A 21702-nucleotide genomic window follows, 5' to 3' on the forward strand; every position below is an offset into this window, starting at 1 on the left:
AAGTACAAGCCCTGTGTGTTTGTCTGAGGGGGTGTGTGAGAGACTGAAAAGAGAAATATTCAAATAGCACATTACTATTAGGCTATTTTGTTAAAGGAAGCCTTTTTCGGGGTTCATTTGGAATTATGGAGAGATTATGATACAACATCATATCTTTGGAGGAAAAGAAACCCAACAGCCACGATTTCTTTGGAAAGCGGAATATCAGACAAAGTGACCTGATACCATGAACTTCAACCAATGTTCATTTTCATTTCATAGTTGGGAGTTTTGGTAATTAACGCAGAGCCAGATAATAAGCGTTAGCCCATCTTATTTTTTTTAAATATTAAACCTAAAATGAGCACAAAAATGGGCCACGTAGTATGAAAACAAAATTATTTAATTATTTAATAAGCTTCAGAAATAACCCTGCACCAAGACAATTATTCATTCCGAGGGCATTTACCAACTATTTAGAGGAATCTTTTGTTCCTCCCCTGTACAAAATGTCCAGTTTAGCCACAGGGCATGCTCGTCTCCAAATGAAAAAAACAACCATGCCATTATGCCACATAAAATCGATTTTGTAAAAAAAAAAACAAAAAAAAAAACAAAAAAAACCCAACAACCTTGAAAGCCAAGCATTTTCAGAATACTGTCTGCAAACATTCAGGAGACAGATGACTTAAAATCTCACACAATGCAAAGCCCCTACAGGTGTGGAAGCGGACTGAAAGAATAATGAAAACAACCAAAAAGGAAAGAAAGAAACCCAGAATCTTAACTTGATTATCGCGGCTGAACCCAGAAAAGGGGCTCAGTATAACCCGATGGGGTATAAAGCATCTGCACTGCGTGGTAGCAGGGGTATCCGCAATGACAGACACCTACTATGCGCACTTCGCTTTTAGCTGTAGAAAGAGGGAGGTAGAGGTATGGAATCTTTTATTCCGATTCCCCTCCTCCCCCCCAAAAAAATCTTCAGACGTGTCCATATGATACAAGGGTCGTCAAAGCAGCTCTCAATCTGAGCATAGTTTCCTGTTTTCCAAAGGGACTATGTCCAAAGCCATTCAGACAACTTGAAGTTCAATCTATTTTTCCAGGGTGCCTCGCTTGTATATCACCATTAATGCAACAATCTGATTTGTCCCATCAGATATACTCACTAAAGATCCCACTAGATACAACTCACAGCACATAACACATAATTTCCCTCCTTGTGGAAGACTTTCAAGCCTTTTAAATTTTGCTGCAACAACTATCTACTAAAAATGATGATTGTGTAGCTAAAATGGCTTCTGTGTCTCTTCCCACTCTGAGTTCCCAGCACAACATGGCAAAGATTCGTTTGCACAATGCTCCAGGATTTCTCAGGACTAAGTTACTAATTTGATAGGGAGCTATGAACCGATGGAACTTCATTTTCTTTAGCACCCAAAACAACTAAGTAAGCTATAGTCGAAATCGTATCCCTTCCTTTGGCTGCGGAAAGCCTAGAATCAATTGGATATTGGGGTAGGAGTCAACCAATTTCAAGCAATTCAAGTTCAACGACATGCCGACGATTTGTTAATAAGAAAACAGCTCAATTAGGAAACAATCCCTGACCAAAACCAAAAAAACAACAATCTATTTTTTTGAAAGTTCACTGAATAACACCGCAAAGATTCCACCTGAATGAGATGAATGTGCGAATTCCTGATTGCTAAAGCATTTTTACCCCATTTTGGATCCTAGCTCAACTACCGTAATCCTTTTTCCAAGCAGATGAAATAGCATCGAAACATAAGTGCACATAATGGATATATTCAAGCGAATACTTTACCCTTAGGCGTCTTGTAACATCTGCAATCTTTGCCTAGAATTAGTAAGTATACTTGTCCAAGTGACATTTCCAAAAGACCTCCGTGAAAATTAAGACGACTTGCATAACATTCGGATTTAAAAATATACCCAGTCCGGCTAGAGAAGATGCGGTATTTTTGTGCCACCCAAGATAAGACACTAACTTGACCTTAACTTTGTTATGGCGCCCCTAGTATCTGGAGAACGTGAACAGACACTGTCTGGCAGCTCTCGTAAAAACTGACTGGAGAAGAGATTCTGAGTCATTTCATTTATTGCCACTACAGTTCTGCAAGAAAGCTTTTCCTCCCTGCCAAACTTTAATTATTTATGCTCTTTTAGGAAACACAAAAGCATCCAGAGTTTCCTTTCCTTAGCAATAGCAGAAATGAAAACTCTATCTTAATCGTCTTATCCGAATTAGGTTTCGGTCCGAATGTAAAGATGTTTATGTTGGACTGAATAAATTAATGTATGTGTGCATTGCTACAATGCATGCATGTCGTTGTGCTTATTTGCACGTACATAGACATACACGCATCCAGAAATCTATAGGTAGATAAATATAGGGGTATATACATAGATAAGAATATATTCGTGTTTACTTATTTAATATATAGATATTTATTTAATTCATACATGTATATGTATTTAGATACAATTATATATGCATATAGACCCATGGATATATATAGTATGTATATCTTTGTGTGTGTGTGTATCTATCTATCTATTTAATCACACACTCAACTGAATGTGTGTGTATACACGGTATATCTTTCTATATATGTATATTTGCGTGTATGTATATACACACAGAGCGACGGTAGTTGCTTTATATTTAAAGTTGCAGTTTATATACAAAATATTGTGCCTCTGTGTGTGTGTGTGTGTGTGTGTGTGTGTGTGTGTGTGTTTGTGTGTGTGCTTTGGTTATATATTTTAGATCCTACGTCTTTTTTATTTTCTGCTTTCATTTCAAGGCAATAAAGAATATAGATTCACAGTAAGTGAGCATCGTAGAGCAATTAAGCTTAATGAATAATGCATTGTTCTTTTCACATTTTTTCATCCAATATGCCTCTCAAGCTTTAATATTAGAAATTAAGAAATAAAATGGTTGAGCAGTTTGTAAATGTAATGAAAGGAAGGTGGAAAATGCAATGTAAACAAGCCAATTTTTGCTAGACATATTGGTAAGGACTAGTATGCGGGGGAGGAGTTGGATCAGCAATGAAGCTTCAGAAGTTTTGGGTCTTTTCCTCTGGATTTTTTCAATAGAATTACTTGGTATTATTATTATCGAAGAACATACCAGCAGAAGAAGAGATTTGTACTTGCCATTTCCCATTAGCTTTAAATAAAAAATCTTTAAACATCGAATTTCTGGAGTTCTCAGAATGCATTGTTTCTCTGGTGGTTTTCAGAAGTGTTCACTTTTGAATAGCGAGATTCTCAGGCGTATTTTTTCCTCCATTGTGTAATGAGATAATATGATAATTTAGAAGACATAAATACTAATCTCCAGTTTGCTGCTCTTATTCTTATCATCGAAAATATCTCTGGACGCGTTACCGCTTTTCTCTTCTGCAGCAACCAGCCTCAGGCATTCAGAAACCTTGCAGATACACTGCACCCCAAAAAAGCCAGTATTTATATCCAAAATGAGCTGTAAGGACAGTTTTCTTACAACTGCCGTAACACATTTTAAAGCTGATGATTGGATAAGAGCAAAGTTCAAATGTGTCTTTTTTTAAATTATATGTTGGCCAACGCTGAAGCTGATTTCAGACAGTCACTAGGCTTGTATAAATAGATAGTTTCTTTGTACTGTTTACTGTCATTTTGATTCTTATTCACTCGACTTGAAGGAAGTATATTTAAGCATATTTCATATTAGAAAAACACGGGTATAACCCAGTCTCTGTCATTTTGAATTATTTTTATAAAGGAAAGGCAGCCCAAGATTTCGCATGCAGAAAAAGCCTCTGCATTAAAAACTGATTTACGTGAAAAATACATTCAATAGACATTTTAATCATGACCTAAAGATCCCTGGAAATTTTTTAAATATAAAAGCCAGTAAATATATGTAATTTTCATTTGATTTGCACCCGATAGAGAGCTCAGCGTACTGCTCACAAATCAGTTTCACATTTAAGGTAAAGGGATCACACGCAAAAACGAAGTAAGAGAAATGGATTTAATTCTATGAAACATTTAAAAAACATCAGATGAGTTGGAAAATGTGTCGAGCTCTTCTCGATGAAGTTAGAGGTATTTATAACGGGAGGTGTTTGCATTGCACGAAGGCACAGAAGCTTTTGTCCTCAGAAAAAAATATATGCGACTTGCTCATTTGAACAGCCAGATGAAATAACAGTCATGGAAGTAAATCTCTCCCATGCGCTGCAGAGTTTTCAGTGTTTACCTGGTTCTTTGGCGCTAGTATTTGTCGTTAAGGTGTGTGATTGAAAAGAAATTGTAGATCGGCCTGTATTACCACATCTTTATCGCCTACAACAGGGTTCTTTGATTTTCATTTTTTTTCCCCTGGTGTAACATTTGGACCAGGCCAAAGTCATCCTGACCAACAAGGCTAAAGGCAGCGTAGGCTGCGCACAGCACCGGCCACCAAATAAACGATTTGCAGCAAACAAATGGCGCGATCTACAAGATTTTTTTATCAGAGGGGTAGCCGTGTTAGTCTGGATCTGTGAAAGCAGCAGAGAATCCTGTGGCACCTTATAGACTAACAGAGGTTTTGGAGCGTGAGCTTTCGTGGGTGAATACCCACTTCGTCAGACGCAGCAAAGATTTTTTTAGTTCCATTTCTAGATCATGCAGCTTGAAACAGAACAAAGTTATAGTAACATTGGCGGCGGGGGCAGGGGAATGTCTAGTTTTTAAAAACTCCTTCGCAAGTGACATTTCGCTTCTTTCTTTCAGGAGAGTGGGGAGAGTGAGGGAGCTCAGACAACTGAGTTTTGCACTTGGAATCAGGCCAATGAATCAAAACATCTTATCATGGACGTGACTGAGAGAGCATTATTTTTGTCGAGGCTGTTCAAAGGCAGTGAACGTGTGTGGGTGTGTGGCGAGGGGAAAGACACCTCGACACTTTTGCTGACAAAGACAGACCAATCTATACGTCGAAATAAAAGATCCTTTTCTTTTAATGGAGCAGGCAACAAGACCATCAGCATTCTGCGCATCTGACAACCAAAGCCAAAGGCAGCCTGTTTACATTTATTTCTTTGTGATAAGTCAGAAGCTGCGCCAAAGGGCTCAAAGGCCTGGCCATTGATTTTCCATTCACAGTTTAAAAGTCTAGGTATAAGGGCAGGGCTGCAGGAGACAACTGCAGACTTCAGTCGCACACGAATGTTTGAAGATACACAAAGGATTTTTTACCCCTAGCACTTCAGGCATTTTCATTTAGTTTGCCGCAGCCTATCACTGCAGAAGAGAGATTTATTCGACCCCTTTTAAAATAAGTAGCAGGAGTTAATGCATCATTTTCAACATACAAGAAGCAGAAAACCTTTGGGCGCTTATGAAGCCGTGTAGTCAGGGTAAGCCATGCACTTGCGCACAAGTCACGTGCCCAGTTAAACTGTATGCGTCTGGGTTCTCGAACGTATGCTATTCCGTTAATGGATTATTAAAAATAGGGTTTATTTGTTATAAGTTTTTCCATTTTTTTAAAAAAGAACAGATTATTCCCAATCACAAAATAAACAAACAGTGCATTCTCGTACTGTAGGGCAAGTTAATATATGAAGGGACTAGTCAGTATTTAAATATCCAAGATTATTACTAGTCAATGTTTCTTTATTTTTTTCTGCAAATTTATGTTTACATACAGTTAGAGAAATGGACCTTAGCTCAGTAATGCTCCTCCTCCAAGCAAAGAACAAAGTAGAAGAAAATCTATTATAAAGGGAAATTAAAGATAAGAGCTGATAATACAGATCTTAGTGTAGCCTTTTGAGGGATTTACTTTCTTCATTTCGGCCAAGAATTCAATATTTGCGAATTTACAAGAGCCCCAAAGGTTTGCTTAGAACGTTTAGAATTTGCTTTAATAATAATAATAATGTTTTTTTATCGGGAATATACTCTACGCTAGAGTCGCAAAAGACAAGTTCTGTACAGGAGTGGCAAGATATTTGTCTAGTACATAGAAAGCGCCTGCTCACGCATTACTACTCTTTTCTTTTTCATCCGTCGGTTTTGAAACCAAATTTTAACTTGTTGATCGCTTAAATTCAGTCTATTTGATAGCTCTTTCCTCTTCTGTCGGTTAATAAACTCATTGAGGAGAAACTCGTTTTCCAATTCAGCAATTTGTTGTTTTGTGTAAGGTTTCCGTTTCTTTCTTAATCGCCCCTGGGCAGGACACCAAGGCAAACCTACAACAAACATATTGATAATTTAATGGATAAATTGTCTGCAATATACAGAGCATGGAAAACACCGCATTACAAATAAATGTAACTAGCTCAAGGTATGTTTTTGTCAAGTACACTGGACATCACAAGAGCTAGCTATCCTGTCAGATTAACGGATTATCTCCACAAATGGATAAACGTGTAATTAAAATCATTCTAAGGGTCTTTCAGAAAATTGTTCTCTAGGCCTAGTCTAGATAAAGTGAGTTATTTAAGGCATACCATCCTGCACTGAAGGTCTCAGACATGACTGGACTGCTGCAGACTGCATTGTCAGGTTCAAGTTGACCGAATTCTTGATGTCCTCCTTTAGGCTTGAAGGAGAGAAATTCACTTCAAAAAGAGCCGATGAGCCATGCAAACCTCTTTGCAGGCTGGAGTGGTCATACTTCACTGGCTTTAAGTTGGTTGGATGTGTAATACTTGGGTCATTGGCAAACGAGAGCCGCTGCCTGCATCTTTCCTCCTGTTTGGAGCTCGCTTCGTGGGCGTAGTATTTATTGTTTTCTTCCAGGCACTCTTTGTTGCTGCTGGAATTGATGTTGATTGGAACAGAGCCCGTAAGGTAAGGCGGTGAGGAGCCGCTGAAAGCGTGGTTCTGAGGCTGAGTTGTACACGAACTTGAGCAAGTCCAGGGGATCGAGCTTCTGGGGTAGGAAATGGTGGGCAGAGCCGCCAATTGACTGCCATTAGTCCGCAAATTAGGAAAATAAAAGGAGTCCGGCGACTGCAAATTCAAGAGAGAACCAACGTAGCCAGATCTGTAGAGACCGCGGTCACACATTTCCAACAAAGGCCTTCAGCTGTTCTTACAGCAGGATTTAGTTACAACGGGGAATAAGCGGCAAGCCTAAAACGATTGGACGAAACTTTGCATACAGGTTCTTCAAAGCCGGTAATTTCAGCACCGCCTACACCCACTGAGCCCTCTTGTTCTAAGTATTATAGTAATACTTGAAATATTAAAAACCCTAACTTGGAGGGGGAGGAGAAAGCTCTGTCCCCACTCCTATAAAAATGAGTGGAGTGGGAGTGGAACGCTGCTTTACAACAGGGAAAACAGGAGAAAACGAACATTTGAAAAGCTTCAGATGGGGCACGTTAGCTAGAATCCGAAGACCTGTGATTTCTCCTTATGCCCACTTGACTCGATCATTCTGTTTATTACGCTTTATTTCTCATTGATTGTAAAGGTGTGAAGCTATTTGCTATACCTACATATGCATATGTACATATATTGTTATTGCAAACATCATTATATACATGCATATATACGTACTTGAAATTAAAATCCTCGTTGATCTGCTGTTATTGGTATTATTATGATAATGACCTGATATGACTCTAGTTGTGGATTTATGCCCCTTTCAGATTTACACGCTTTTACTTGCATTATCACCCATGGGGGGGAAAGTGTAACCATTGAAGGTCTGTGTTCTTTACAGGGCGTTTAGTAATTTACATTTTAAAAATCAAACGTGTTCCACTCTTTCTCCCAAGACGTTTCTTATCAAGGATACTTTATTTTTAACACAGCAAAGTAATACACCCACAAAAAAGTCCAAAGAATATATTTATATCATGTGTAATACATTTTAGAACAACGCGCCCAAAGTACAGTTTTTACTGATTTATTTTCATTTTCGCTACTCAGGCTTATTAATAAGGACTGGCGAGGGAAGAAGCTAAGAATTAGTTCGGAAACTGCGAGAAAACACCTTTAATCGGAGGAGCAATAAGCCACGGCAATAATTAGAGAGGTCGCCGCTAGTTTTAAATTGCCTGACTGATATGACTTAATTTCCACAGCATTTATTTTTCCGCCATTAGGAGGTCAGCTCTTGGCATTGGGAGTTTTTCAGGGTCAAACATGATTTCAAAAATTCCCCTCCCTGCTTTTTGCATAACAACTACATTAAAAAAGACATTAGTGAGCGTCCACACTTCGTATCGCATGGCTTTGGCAAAGGGGGAACGAATGAGTTGTGAAGCTTTGGGAGCTGAACCCATTTGCTAAAACATATGGAAATATGGGGAGAGGGGGGTGGTATGGGGCAAGTTGTCAGAGGAAAAAGCTTCAGATGATCCTGGATGTTTTTGAGATCACTCTTCATCAGTCAGCCGTGTTCAGAGCAGGTTTTCGGAATACAAAGTCGACTTCTAAATAATATTTTCAGCGTCCATCCATTTAATACATTTCACACAATATATACATACACTCGGCTCCATAAACGGAATGTCCCCACAACGGACTTAACCCAGCTTCAGACAGAAACATAAAGCACTGACTTCATCGCGTTACATCAGCTCGATTAAAATATCAAACATGGTTAACACTAAAGGTTAATTTTCCATGTTATTGTATTGTTAATTATAGTTTTAATCTTGGCTTTATTTCTATGAGGAAGTCAGAGGCACTGGCAGTCTTGACATTTTCCTAATGAAATTCGTCTTTCTGTTTAATGGGAATTTTGAGTAAATTATACAGTAATTTCATTGCCCTGGAAGAAAATCTTTAAATGATTACTCTCCAGATTATCCCCCAGACCACACAAGACCACACAAGCAGTGCTGGAGGATATTACTGACCACTGCCCTTAATTTTTATTGTTTGAGTTATGTCTACCAATTGAGTCCCTCTTATTAACTTATTTGTTTTCCTTTCTCAATATGCTGGAAAATAGTTGGGAAAAGTTTAGTTTTCTTCTGCACTAGCGTTTCATAAAGAAAGCTGTAATTGCGTTTGGCCTCTCAGAAGAAAGGAACGGGCATTTTGTGTTCAAAAGAGTATGTTTTTTCCCAATAAAAAAACAAGAATAGATGTGAGCTCTGTTACCGGAAAGAAAGGTGACACTTCAAACCAGTTTTTATGATGTTAGAGAAACCAGGGCTTTTCCATTAACCTTAAACTAATCTATAATTGTAATTTAATAATAAAATAAACATGGAAAGAAAAATCCTAGCAACAAGATCATACAGCAGAGGTATTTGTAGCTGCAGAAAATAAAGGTTATTTTTAAGTCTGCCCAAACATGACAAAATATCTCGTAATGTAAACCTTGTTCGAAGTTTTTGCCCGTGGTGGGGTGAATATAGCAGTGACCAGAAATCTTGTTGGAGAGGATATCTTCAGATGTAAACACAGGTATCATTTGTTCAATCATATTCTTTAATAAAACGTGCATATCTCAATATTCTTATTTGTTCAAGAAATGTAATGGTTCATTATAGAGCTAGATCGAGACCTTCACTCTTAAGCGCTTTTGGGTAAGTGTTGGATCAAAAGCAGTGTGACTACTAGGCCTGATTACGCTTCCAACCCCTTTGATTTTAGAGGCATAGTCTTTCCATTTGAATATGAACGTTGGCCGTGTAAATTAATGGTACTGAGTTGTCATTTGTACTGTGGAAATACAGCACCTGGAATGGGAGTGACGTGCTTTCCCAGCCTATGCCAGAGATTGTCCAGGAGATGGCAGGATTGTCCTATACATCCGCGCTCACTCCACTGCACAACTATAGGAGTCAAGATCAATGGTAAATACAGGGCAGCCTAGTAGCCGTGGCATATTTCAATTCAGTTTATTAATGTCTTCATTACCTGTGTGAAATAAAACTATACATACATTATATAATAAGTATATTGTCATCATCATAATTCTGCTAATATACATAATCAATGTACTCATGAACTGTGTGAAATAGAACTTTCTTTCACACTTATTTCTCACAATTAGTGAATACATTAATCATATATAGTAGAGAATCATGATGGTTATGCTACGTTTCGTTAGTCTAAAATAAATGACTATACATAAACTGTGAGGACATATGGTATCTTAGTAAGGTGCAGGCAGTGATATGAAATGAACACTGCACATACAGTGGCTGGGTATATTATAATTCATCTGATATTCCAAACAACTGTGCAGATCCCAATAGCCTGTGATGTAAACGTTGCCTCTAGCACCAACGCAGCTATCCATATTTTCTACCGAAGCATTCTTAAATTTCTTCCATATCACTTCCGTGTTCTTTGCATGTGTATCTACAGACTTTCATTTTTTAAAAAATGCTTCGAAATGAATGCAGATGATGAGGCAAAAAGGAAGCCCTCGCCTTTCTGACTATAGTTGTATTTTTCTCTCTATTTCTGCATATTAGGTTCCATGGGACAAAAATTAAAAGCAAACTCCTCACGTGTGATTGAGTTAGTAGCAGCATTCAGATTTTATTCTAATATATAATTTGCATGTAAAGTGGAGTTGTAATCTTCCTAAATCTGCGTCTCAGTATTCTGATACAAACGGAGAGTAAAGGCTAACCGTCCATCAAAACATAGTATAATAGAATACGAGAGAGTTCTGGGCAAAAAGAAAACTAAATGTTAGTAATAAAAAATCTAACCAAGGAGTGTTTCTTAGTTTTAAAGTATTTTTAAAATAGGATGAAAAGGTTCTAACAAACAGACTGACTTTAACGTATATAGAGAAAAGGGATTTTTAAAGTTCTAAACAAGGCAGTACTGATGATCAGAGAAGGGTCAACACTTTTTTGGACATTTACTTTACCTCCCACGTCCTTCAAGTTAGAGATTTTATGTTCCCCAAAAGTCTCTTATTTTCCCAGGGAAAGAAAATCCAATTTAGAACCTAGCTTTCCAGCGGAGGGAGATTTTTTCCAAGTTAAAAAGGAAGGTGGGGGCGAGAGTGGGAATAAGCGTAAGGGTACCGTGTGAGCCTAACACGTCGCTGTACAGGTCATTTTGTTAAATGAATGGGCTGACAAAAAGTCTGGGCCGCATTCTGAATTCCACACTCTGCCAAACCAGCTGCATCAGGGAGGCTTGTTGGTGTATGAATGCAGATTCGGACCCAAGAACACAACGAATAGTCTAAAATGGAACATTTAAAACGCGGCAAAGCTGCTCAAAGAAGTTGCATTTCTTGCGCAGACGAAATATCACAGTGGAGCTGAAGTTGCTGGAAAGCCACAGTTATGTTTCATACAGCAAACTGTAGGCAGAAAGCATCTTTTACTCATTATACAAAGATCTGGTATAGCAAAGAGCTCCGTCTTTGGGATGTATTCTCGACTTTTTAATGCAGCCTGTCGTTAGATATCTGACTTGCTTTTTTAAAAAAACAATCAAGCCATAAAAGTGGCCTTTCCATAATGCAGCCTGCAAAACGCCATGCTGTAAAAATAAATGCGATTTTCTTCAACTGTTGTTCTACTGAAAGGAAATCGTTTTTACTGAAGATGTTTTAAGGAGCTCTTGACAAACTTATTCATGGCTTTGAAGTTGAGCCCCCATTTCCAACACAATTCCAAGGAAAAGCGGACCTTAAAACAAGAACGGAAACAATATCGTTTGATGGAAAGAGACTTAGTGTATATCTTACCCACACACGTTAGGTATCAACGTGTTTAGAGCAATAGGCTATTATAATAAATACTAATAATTCGGAACACAACATAGTTTAATCATTACAAGAGACACAAATGGAGAGATTTCCTCTTTTCTCTCCTAGCAGTAAACTCACTCGTATGATCAAAATCACTGCATGGGTATCATAACAGCACACTAAGATTCAAACAAAAACTAAAACACAACCGCCAGCCTCTCTGATCTAAATAAATTAGGGCATCTTTCGAAAATCATCATTTATTGCTTCTTTCATGAACACCCGTGTATTTTTGTAACTTAAAGGTATCAGCAAGCTTCACTTCTTAACAAGACGTTTTCAGACCACATGATAGGGTGAAGGTGGAGAGTCTTGTTCAGACAAACAGGATAATAGGGCATCCAATACATTATATAAAAATACACATACGTTTATACACACCTTTATACAGCATGTCCTCTATATGCAATATGGTTAAACACTGGAGTTCAGTTTAACTGCGTGTTCCTAGTATGCAGCTACTAGCTAGCTATAAACTGATAAAATTTATCTGTTTCGGACTATCTTTACTAATGAAGAGCAAATTATAACCCTATAAAACTGTATTGTTTGAAGTAATTGTGTGTGATGCATTCGAATAAATGCATCTGCACAGAATATTTTGTTATTCTTTAAATTAGGGTGTATGAAATCATTAATCTGCAAATGACAAAGTAAAATCCCCCAAAATATGTGGAATACAGACAGTCATGGAAACAGCTGAAGTTAAATATGTTTTTCTAGTTCCAATCTGGCTCCAAATAACATTATTTTCTGAAAAAATAATAATCACCTCCCAACTACATGAAAGTAGCTATTTTCACATTAACAACCACTCACTCTATATGCTGGTGGGCTCACTTTACTTTAGACTGAGAACAGTGTTGTAATTATTTCTTAATCCCCAATTACATTACATGAATTATTATTTTTTTAAAAGGAATTCTGCATCGTTGTGAAATTTATGATACCAAATCACAACTGACAGACGTGGCACCCGGCTGTTCGGAGACAATTTTACAGAAAAAAAACAGATAAGTATTTAAGAAAATTATAATTGTAACTGATCAACATACTTAAAGTCGTTTATACTGGCCTCGAGGGAGGAACAGAAGATATTAAAATACACTAAAAAGAAGAGAGAAACAGAACTACAAAGTCAAGTTTTGGCAGCATTCTCCATGGATCAGAGAAAAATGCTGACATTAATTAAAAGCAAATCACAAAATCTCGCCGCCGAAGGAAGGGGGGAAAATATTAAATATATTTTCAAGTCTTTCCAAAAGTCTTTAGCTGATCGTAAAATTGTATTTATATTTCCGTCACTGTCCACAACCAATAGATCAAGATACATTGTCCTTCAGCTTTGAGACTATTTTCTTATCCTTCACCCTTCTATTCTGAAACCAAATGGTAACTTGTCTCTCAGACAGGTTTGTGGCTGCGGATATCCTTCGCCTCTTGTCCTTGTTAATGAACTTGTTAATGGCATATTCATTCTCGAGTTCTTTAAGTTGCAGTTTGGTATATGGCACTCGCTTCTTTCTTCCACGTCTGTAGACACACATATCTGGCTGGTTTAGTGCAACGTCCCCTATTGTAAAAGACATTATGCGAAAAATTAGAATTGCATGACAGGCGTTTAAATATTACAAGATACTTGCTGGGCACTGGTTTTCATGGGAAAATAAAGAACGTTAGGTTGTTTACAGCTTATTATTATTTACACATCCACATTATTTGCACGCTATTAAAGCACGAAAATCTTGATGGTCTGTCATCGCTTTCCAAGCCTGCATGATAGCGAGCTTGCAAAGTTTCGCAGTGCATTTGCTGGGAGGGGGGAGGGGTTGAGTTTAGTTACATGTATGTAAAGTACACAGAGAACTTTGCTTAGTGTGTGCTTCCCTGTGTCTGTCTGCAAGTGGTTTTGTGCATGTGCACACTCCCCGCATGCAGTTTCTTAACTACTCTGGGTGAGTCTTAAGTGCCAGCCTGAATAACAGATAATCCCAAGCATTCGAGACATCAATTTGCACAGCTTCCCAAAATATCAAAGGCAAAAGTGAATAAAAGTCCAATCATCAGAACAAATTAAAACTAGCCAAAAGGCGAGGACAGCTGGGCATGCTAAGTTCCAGGGCTCTGGGATCTACCACACAGGGTGGAAACACAGTGTGATATTCTTAACAAACATCTTCCCCTACCCCGGGTTGGCTGTGTGCGCAGAGTAACCAGGTCGTCAGGCCAGCTAGTGTAACACAGGGTGGAAATTAAACTCAGATCAAAGCTCTCCCTCGCGTACCTGGAAAGGACGATTTCCAAAAATGTGAGCTCTGGGCCTGGTCTTTAGAACAGTAAACCTGACTGTTCCAGCCATTAGCCAGAGTCCAAGACTGATATCCCTCCATTGAGATGTATGTTTCGTGCCTCGGCTCCCCAGAGCCGAACGTGGAGACCATGTCTATGTACCCAGGAACGTGTTGGTAAGGGTTGGTATAGCCCTGGTAAAAGGACACTTCCTTGGCCCGGGAGGAGACTTCATTGGCGGGGACGCTCGTGCTGGCCAAACTGGAGACGTCCATATACTTTTCCACGGGAAAGCCGCCAATGGAGGCATGGGGGGAAGACTTCAGGGCGTTCTGCTGAATCCCGACCCCGTGGGACATCCGACAGCTGTAATATCCATTGCCAAAGTGATAGCCGTAGCCCAGCGCCGGGCCGGCCGGCGGAGCGGCGGAGCCTGGACACTCTTTGGAGGGCGGATCCGAGCGGGCCGCGGACCCCGAGCGCTCCGGGCCCCCTGCGTACGCGAACCCCGGGGCGGCCGCCGAGCGGCCCGAGTGAGTCGCCCCGAACACGGGCGACGAGAGAAAATTGCGGCACTGGCTGGAGGCGCCGCCTCCCCCGTCTCCTCTTAATCCTTCCATCTCGCGGCTTTGCTCATGGCCTTGCACATCCCTGGCTGCGGCTCGGTCCCGGGCTAGGCACGGTGCACATTGTTATTGCCTCCAACAGGTTAGTTCATTGTGGTACGTTTATAAAAACTAACTTCAGGTTGGGAGGGGGAAAGGGGGTGGGGGCGGCCTGCTCCAGATTAGTTTGCCGGAGTCCGAGGGCGCCTCATAGGCTGCCGAGGAGCATGTGATCATCCAGGCGCATGAACGAGTTCTGAGCTCTCATCCCCTGCCCCGGACCGGCGTGTCCCCTTGCCTCACTTATTCACATTTTACAGTGCGGATCCACGGGCGTTTACTCCGAAACGCGCTGATTACGCTAGTGGGAGAGTGGGTTTTATGGTCCCCTTTTCTGCAGCACCAGCGGCGCTTTCATCTCCCGGAAAGCTTTCATCGCTTCAAAAGGCTTAAAATAAATAAAGAAAGAAAACAAACAAGCGCTCCAACTTTTTGACCGTATTGGTTAACCCTTTAATTATTCAGTACAAAGCAAGACCAAAGGGATCCCAGAGAAGGAAGTAGATCTAACGCGCAGGAAGGGACGGAAGGGAAATGTATTGTCATTGTTCAGAATATCTCGGTGTTTTCTGCAGTTCTTCGCACTTGAGATTATGTCTCTTACTTCATTATCGAGTCATATGATTATTTAAATTATGGCTCAAAGTCACGGAAAGTTGCTAATTACTAGCAGCCAAATTGTTTTCATTAATGATCCTACTCCAATATTTGAACTGTTACTGCTAAATGCACATAAGGGGGATGTATTTAAATAACCATTTAGTTTAGAATTACACATTCCTTTCCTAAGTAGATGTATTGACATTTTTGAGTTATTAATGATTGCTACACGGAAGTTTGCGGTATCTTTCTATTATCTTTTTAAGCAATATAAGACTTTGCATGGTTTTGTTATTATTATCATTTGGATACTAGATATATATACGCAACTTACTATGTGCTCTAGCAGGGTATATAAATGACAGTGCTGTTTACGTTATTTCTGAAAAGTATAGTACATAAACATATATAATATATGCGTGTGTGTAAGATCACAGACACAAAAACACACGCACACATAAATGGCAGATCTTATATCATTGCTGATAGCCATTAAAATCCACTGTCTGTGTATTGCACAAGATAGCCATTAAAATCCACTGTCTGTGTACTGCACAAGATGTTAAACCTGGGATTCATTACATGTGGCTTTTTTCTTGAAGGGTCAGTTAATCTAGTGGTAAAACTGACAAGTTAAAATGCCGTGTTTGCTTATTATTATTATGGCTCTAGGATTAACTTTCCAAGACTGCAGCAAATCTTTATATTGTCTAATCGACACGAGTGCTGTGTCGGTTTTGAACTTGCTGTAATGCAAAGATCCTAAAATGTAGCACGTTCTATAAACATATTTCAGTCTTATTGGATTGGCTCCTTTCGGCGCTCTTGCTCTGGATTTACTTGTTGCAAACACTTAACACGCAAACTTGGACAGAAAATGCAGCACGTTCCTACAGGGAAGCTTCTCCAAAGTAAAAGGAAGAGGAATTTTTAAAATTAAAATAATAGAAATGTTTTGAATGCTTAAAACACACACACACACACACCCCACAGTGGAAGATTCAAAGAAAGGTACAGATTATGGAAGGAGAAATTAATATATGACATGATTTTGTTTTGAAATGCAATTTGCATTGATAATAGCAACCAAGGATCACAAGTCCGTTGGGATATTTTATATAAAAAACCTGTGATCTCTCTTTAGTAACAATGGCTTAAAGTGAGCTGAATGAGAAAGCGAACCGATTCGCAGTACTAGCAGGTCTTTTAGCTTTGTAGCAAGTCTAATAATATTTGGCAGTTTCTGGAAGTGGGGTGAGGAATGACAAACTAGTGCCAACAATCACAATAACAACCGCCTGGCAAACACAAGTTCGTGTTCATTAGCTCCAACCACTTAATTACTGTTAATCTTTCATAATCAGGTAAGAAGTCAAATAAATAAACCAGACAGGACTACGTACTTCGCTCAATTATAAACCGACTCAATATTTGTTCCCAGGATATAAAATGGTTCCTAATTAGGGAAGTGGTTCCTAAGGATACAAGTAAAGACTCATTCCTTTATTTAACTGAATTCAGCTTTCCCATGGATTTTTAACTAAAATATAGAATATCCTGATTTATTAAGATCGAAAATGTGTATTGAATTGGCCATGTGCAATTTTCTGTTTCTATCTCGTACTGTAGTTCTTCTAGCCAATTTGTATATTGTAATTATCTTTCTTGTCACAAAAAGGTAAAAAAGTGATTAATTAAAACAAAAGAAACTTAAAGTATGAAGTTTCTTGTCTGTTTAGCCCTCTTACATCAAAACAAATTGATTTGTTATGTCTTAGCGAGAAATGACACCAAATACGACTTTCGCTTCAATAAGCGTTTCTATGATTCCATGCCCAGTGAGACTGTGTCTCTGAACCGTGGTTTGGGATCAATAATTGAAACTCAGTAATATGCCAGTCTGTGAGGTGTGTGAAAACACAGCATTGCCTTACTCTCACGCTTTGCGCGAATAGGATATTATGAATGTGAATAAAAATAATGAGCTCATAAGTCAAAAGTCTCTTTATAATGTCTGCAAATACACACCCAGTTTACATGTGTTAAGATTTGTTGCTTTAATTATGTGGTACATTTAGGTGTAGAACAAGAATCTAGACTAATTAATTCTCGCTTCTGTGTAATATTGTACTTTTGATAATAAAGTATTCTAAAAAGATTCCTTATCTACTTCACTGATTGTGAAAAAGTGTTTTAGAAAGCAATGGCAACTGACAACTTTGAAACTTGTTAGTAGACCGTAATAATGGATGTTTTCATTTGCTCCAGAATGTTACGGAATAATTTTCCTTCTCTCTAGAGTATAGTATGTGTGTGCATAGTTGACATCATATCTGTATTAAATTTTCCATTTAGAAATAATACGGGCATCAGTATAATAAATTAGCTAGATATCTGCAAGCACATCTTGCAGGAAAGTTATTGGGCTCTTCCCATAAAGGACTATGCGGCATTTTATGATTTTGAAAATATCTCATGTCCTCAAAACTCTTCGGAAAAATCTACTAGAGTTAGTGCTCAAATCTTTGTCCTAATTAAACATACGGATTAAGCAATTGCTGTGCTGCTCTCTTCCACCTGTCTTTTCCGATTGCCCAGTAAACACACTCTCATCCTTCCACCACCTCCTTCTCTTACCTCTTTTCCAGGCTGTCATGCGATCTGGCTTCGGTAACGTTGTCCTCTTCTTAGCTATATTTTAAATCTTTTTCTTCATTTCGATTGCCCTTCTGAAGTCACGGTCTCTTGCTATGATTTACTGCAGAAAACAAAACCATATCTAGCAAACCAAGGAACTTTGCACTTTTGGGTTCAGCCTGAACAGCTCACATACAAAATAAGGAGATTAGTAATATTTCAACAACTACCTTCTCCAACCCTCGCTAGATTTCTTTGTTTAATTGTAACCAGTTTATGTTTTTAGTGACTAAGTGGACAAACATTGTTTATTTTCTACGTTTCTTTTTCTTTCAACTCAACAAAAAGACCTAGCAGAAACTGAAACAATTGCAATAAAGAAAAGGCTTAATTGCAGTATAAGGGTATTTGTTAAAATGTTTTCCAAATCTGTCTTATGGATGCACAGAACTTCATTTAGGAGGTCAATTGACTTTTAAAGATACATTTTCATAGGCTCATAGAAATGTAAACCTGTAAAGGACCTTGAGAAGTCACCGAGTCCAGTCCCCTGAGCTTTAGAACATTGAAAAGTATCACTCTGCAGTGGCCTCTACAAAATCCAAGAAGACTTTTAAGCAAACGTGAGTGTTTAACATGTTTCCACCTCCCCACCCCATAAACGGGTATAAAATCTTTCGTAAGTCCCAGCCAATATTTAGAATCATAACTCGTGCTGGCATACATACAAGTACGTACATACACATATACATGCAACATACAAGTCGCTGCAGGGAACTAAAAACGGTGCGGTTTAAACCGAAATAACTTTTACATCACAAAAAATGTTATCCGCTGAATTTAGCATCATACGTCGCATTCGTGAAGCTAGCACAAAAAGACACAATGTTATTAATTTTGTAAATAAATATATGGTGTTCAAAGTTTTCTTTTGAGTTGTAATCAAGTTGTATATTTACCATGGCAATGAAATATTTTAAAAAGCACAAGTACTTAGACAACTATGCTAGAGTCCTCCTAAATAATAATTGTGGCTTTGTCCGCCTCTCATTAGGAAGTATAATAAATATAAGTATATGTATATATGTAGGCGTATGTATGGATATTTGTACTTTAATTATATCTTCATATACAGGAGAAGAATATGGGCTCATAGAAAGCATGGATGTCTCCAGTAAAACTCCAGGCAGCTGCTGTACCCAGCAGTAAGTCTTCAGCACCAATATTAAATGGCTTTCAGTTTTTGCAGAGTCTGAGGTGTAAGCAGAGAGAGACATTCTCTCAAGTTGCACCATTCAGCATTTCCCACAATTATATCGTACGATGCAGGATCCCAGCTCTATCACTAGATGGCTCTACACGTTCTTCTGTGAAGGCTCAGAGTGCAGATTAATAATGTACGTTTGAACTGTATTATTTCCTTGTATAATAGAATTGGACTTTCTAGCTTACAAGAGTGAAATACCTGCGTTTATGTATATATATATATATATATATATATATATATATATATATATATATATATATATACTGCAAAGGAGGGAAGAGGGTTCCTACAGAAAGTGAACCTGTTGTCTTAGCACAAACTTTCAGGTATAATTGCCTTAGTGCAATAAATCTCAGCATGTTTTTTTTCTTCATAAAACAAGCCTTCCTATAATTCGCTATAGATCTATAAGTAAATAAAGCAAACATAGGCTCTAGTTTCATTTTGTGAGTAGTCAAGGGCAAAGCGACATTGTACAATAACATTAGATCTCATCAGACCATTTCACCTACACATGAAAATTCTCTTTTTCATCAATCAGTTTTCATAACAATTGGGCAAAGCTCATGGATCACTATCTACTTGAGCCTGCGTCCTCCTATAGATGCCTGGGTGAAATCAGTTGCAACGCCGGGCCTTTGGTTATTTGAGGGACAATATAGACATATGCAACCAGAAGTTGTTTGCGAGCTCCCACCTGAAACAGTGCATTTACACGTTGTACGCTACCTGCAATAATCATAATGTTTTACAACTTACCTCTGAACACCCAAAGTTAAGACAGAAAAAAAATAAATATTTTAGCCAGTGTTCCCAAGAACACATTAAAGCTAGTTAAAAACTGATTGAGATTTCAGTCGATTTAATATGAATTTCTCTTTCAGTGAAGATTTAACAGACATGATCAACTTATTATTTGATATCATAAGTAACAATTCTCAAGATAAAATAAAATCCTTTGACTGTGGGCCTACGCAGCTATTTAAAGCTTATAAAAACAACTGAGTAAACAGAGGGTAGCAAAAACTCATCTATTTTCATCGGTCTGTATCACTTCCTTTACATTCTCTTGCTGATATAACCCTCTAAATATGTGATGAAAGTTTTCTAGACTGCACTCATTATTAAAAGAAAAAACTATAAACATTTATAAAAATATATCATTCTAGTTTTCTAGGATTATAAATATCAAACAATTCGCTTATTAGTGGATATCCATTCTTGAGAAGAATGATTAATTGTATTGTGCTGATCGTTTTTGTTACTTAATATTTATTTCAGAGAGGATTATTACCGTCTTTATGGCTTGTAATTTGTATGTAGCTACGTTTTGAAACACGTTATTCAGAAACTGAAGTATTAGTATTATTTAAAAGGTGCATAATATAACAAAACATTAATTAAGGTAATGCACAGTCGACCTTGTGTAAAACATATTTTTCACATTGTGAGTTTTGTTGTAGCCTATTTCACCTGCAATATATCATGAAACAGTTATTTTCTTTTTAGTGGTGCAGTAACATATTTGGAATACAAAACTCTTCTGGATTTGGTAGTGTTCAGATGTAAGTGTATTGGAGATGTAGTGTCTAGCTGTGGTCTTCAAAAAAAGTGGGGGAGATGCTAATTCGGTTAAAGTATTTAAAAGAACAGACGGGGGCGCCAAACGACAGCAATAAAGCAACCCACAGACTTCCGTTTCCCCTCCTTTAACTGGTAAGGGACTATTCAATCTGGACGAAATAGGCTTTCAGCTCTATATTTAGGAGGGTATTTTGCATAATAATTATTTCAACTGGTAAAACATACGTTTGTATCTAACTGAGACCAGTACCTTTTCCGATGGAAAGTTTGGTTACAGTCTGGATTACCCAGCTATAGTCAATAACAGAGAAGTTTTTGAATTAAAGTTAGGCAGTGTTTACAGTACCTACAAACAGAGCCCAATATGTCATCGTCACTCTTCTGTTCAGAATTGTTTCATCTCAAGGAACTGCTGTCCTTATAACATTTTAATAACAGGAAAGTTTATGGAGATTGTCAGACAACTCTATCTTTTCAGTAAATATCGGTGTAGGAAATTGTGCTCGCTCGTGATAAAACAGAAGATACCGCTGTCACCACTTATATGGGGGTAAGAAAGGCAAATATATGACCATCTCTTACGGATTTAAAATTATTTATGGAGAAATGTAGTTTCAGAAAGTGTGCTCTTGGATTGTGCTGGCAATACATAGGGCGTTGACGTTTACTTTCCTTCTATTACAATAGAGGTTTTTCGTGTTTAAATTACGCACACTGCTCAAAGCTCCCTACGATTAGTGAAAGTTGATATTTACTTCTGTCTGGTTTGGGGTTGTAAAACATAGGACACCAAACTGCAGCTAAATTCACATTTCAAAAAGCCGACACAAAACTCTCATTAATAGAATGCTGGATTTTATAAACAATGCCTAGACCGTTTCCTAAATATTTCATGGAATGTTTAGGGA

General features: G+C 38.1%; 2 protein-coding genes across 2 annotated transcripts; both read right to left on the bottom strand.

The window, feature by feature from the left end:
• Positions 1 to 6006: 6006 nt before the first annotated feature.
• HOXD12 (homeobox D12) lies at positions 6007 to 7068 on the bottom strand. The gene is made up of 2 exons (XM_032784528.1): positions 6507 to 7068; positions 6007 to 6245 (listed from the first exon to the last, which is right to left on the bottom strand). Exons 1-2 carry the CDS (start codon positions 7066 to 7068, stop codon positions 6007 to 6009), a joined length of 801 nt encoding a protein of 266 aa, XP_032640419.1.
• A 6006-nt stretch (positions 7069 to 13074) lies between these two features.
• On the bottom strand, positions 13075 to 14690 carry HOXD13 (homeobox D13). The gene is given in 3 exon segments (XM_032784529.1): positions 13075 to 13325; positions 14037 to 14666; positions 14669 to 14690. Coding segments are annotated over 3 exon segments (903 nt in total).
• Between the last annotated feature and the right edge of the window lie 7012 nt (positions 14691 to 21702).

The sequence above is a fragment of the Chelonoidis abingdonii genome, chromosome 10 (genome assembly GCF_003597395.2).
Source record: "Chelonoidis abingdonii isolate Lonesome George chromosome 10, CheloAbing_2.0, whole genome shotgun sequence".
Lineage (NCBI taxonomy): Eukaryota > Metazoa > Chordata > Testudines > Testudinidae > Chelonoidis > Chelonoidis abingdonii.

What these genes read in the sequence shown, in the direction of transcription:
- HOXD12 (XM_032784528.1), bottom strand. Translation starts at nt 7,068, where the DNA reads ATGTGTGACCGCGGTCTCTACAGATCTGGCTACGTTGGTTCTCTCTTG. An exon ending in GAGACCTTCAGTGCAGGATG is followed by an intron (nt 6,246 to 6,506) that starts GTATGCCTTAAA and finishes TGTTTGTTGTAG; the next exon opens with GTTTGCCTTGGTGTCCTGCC.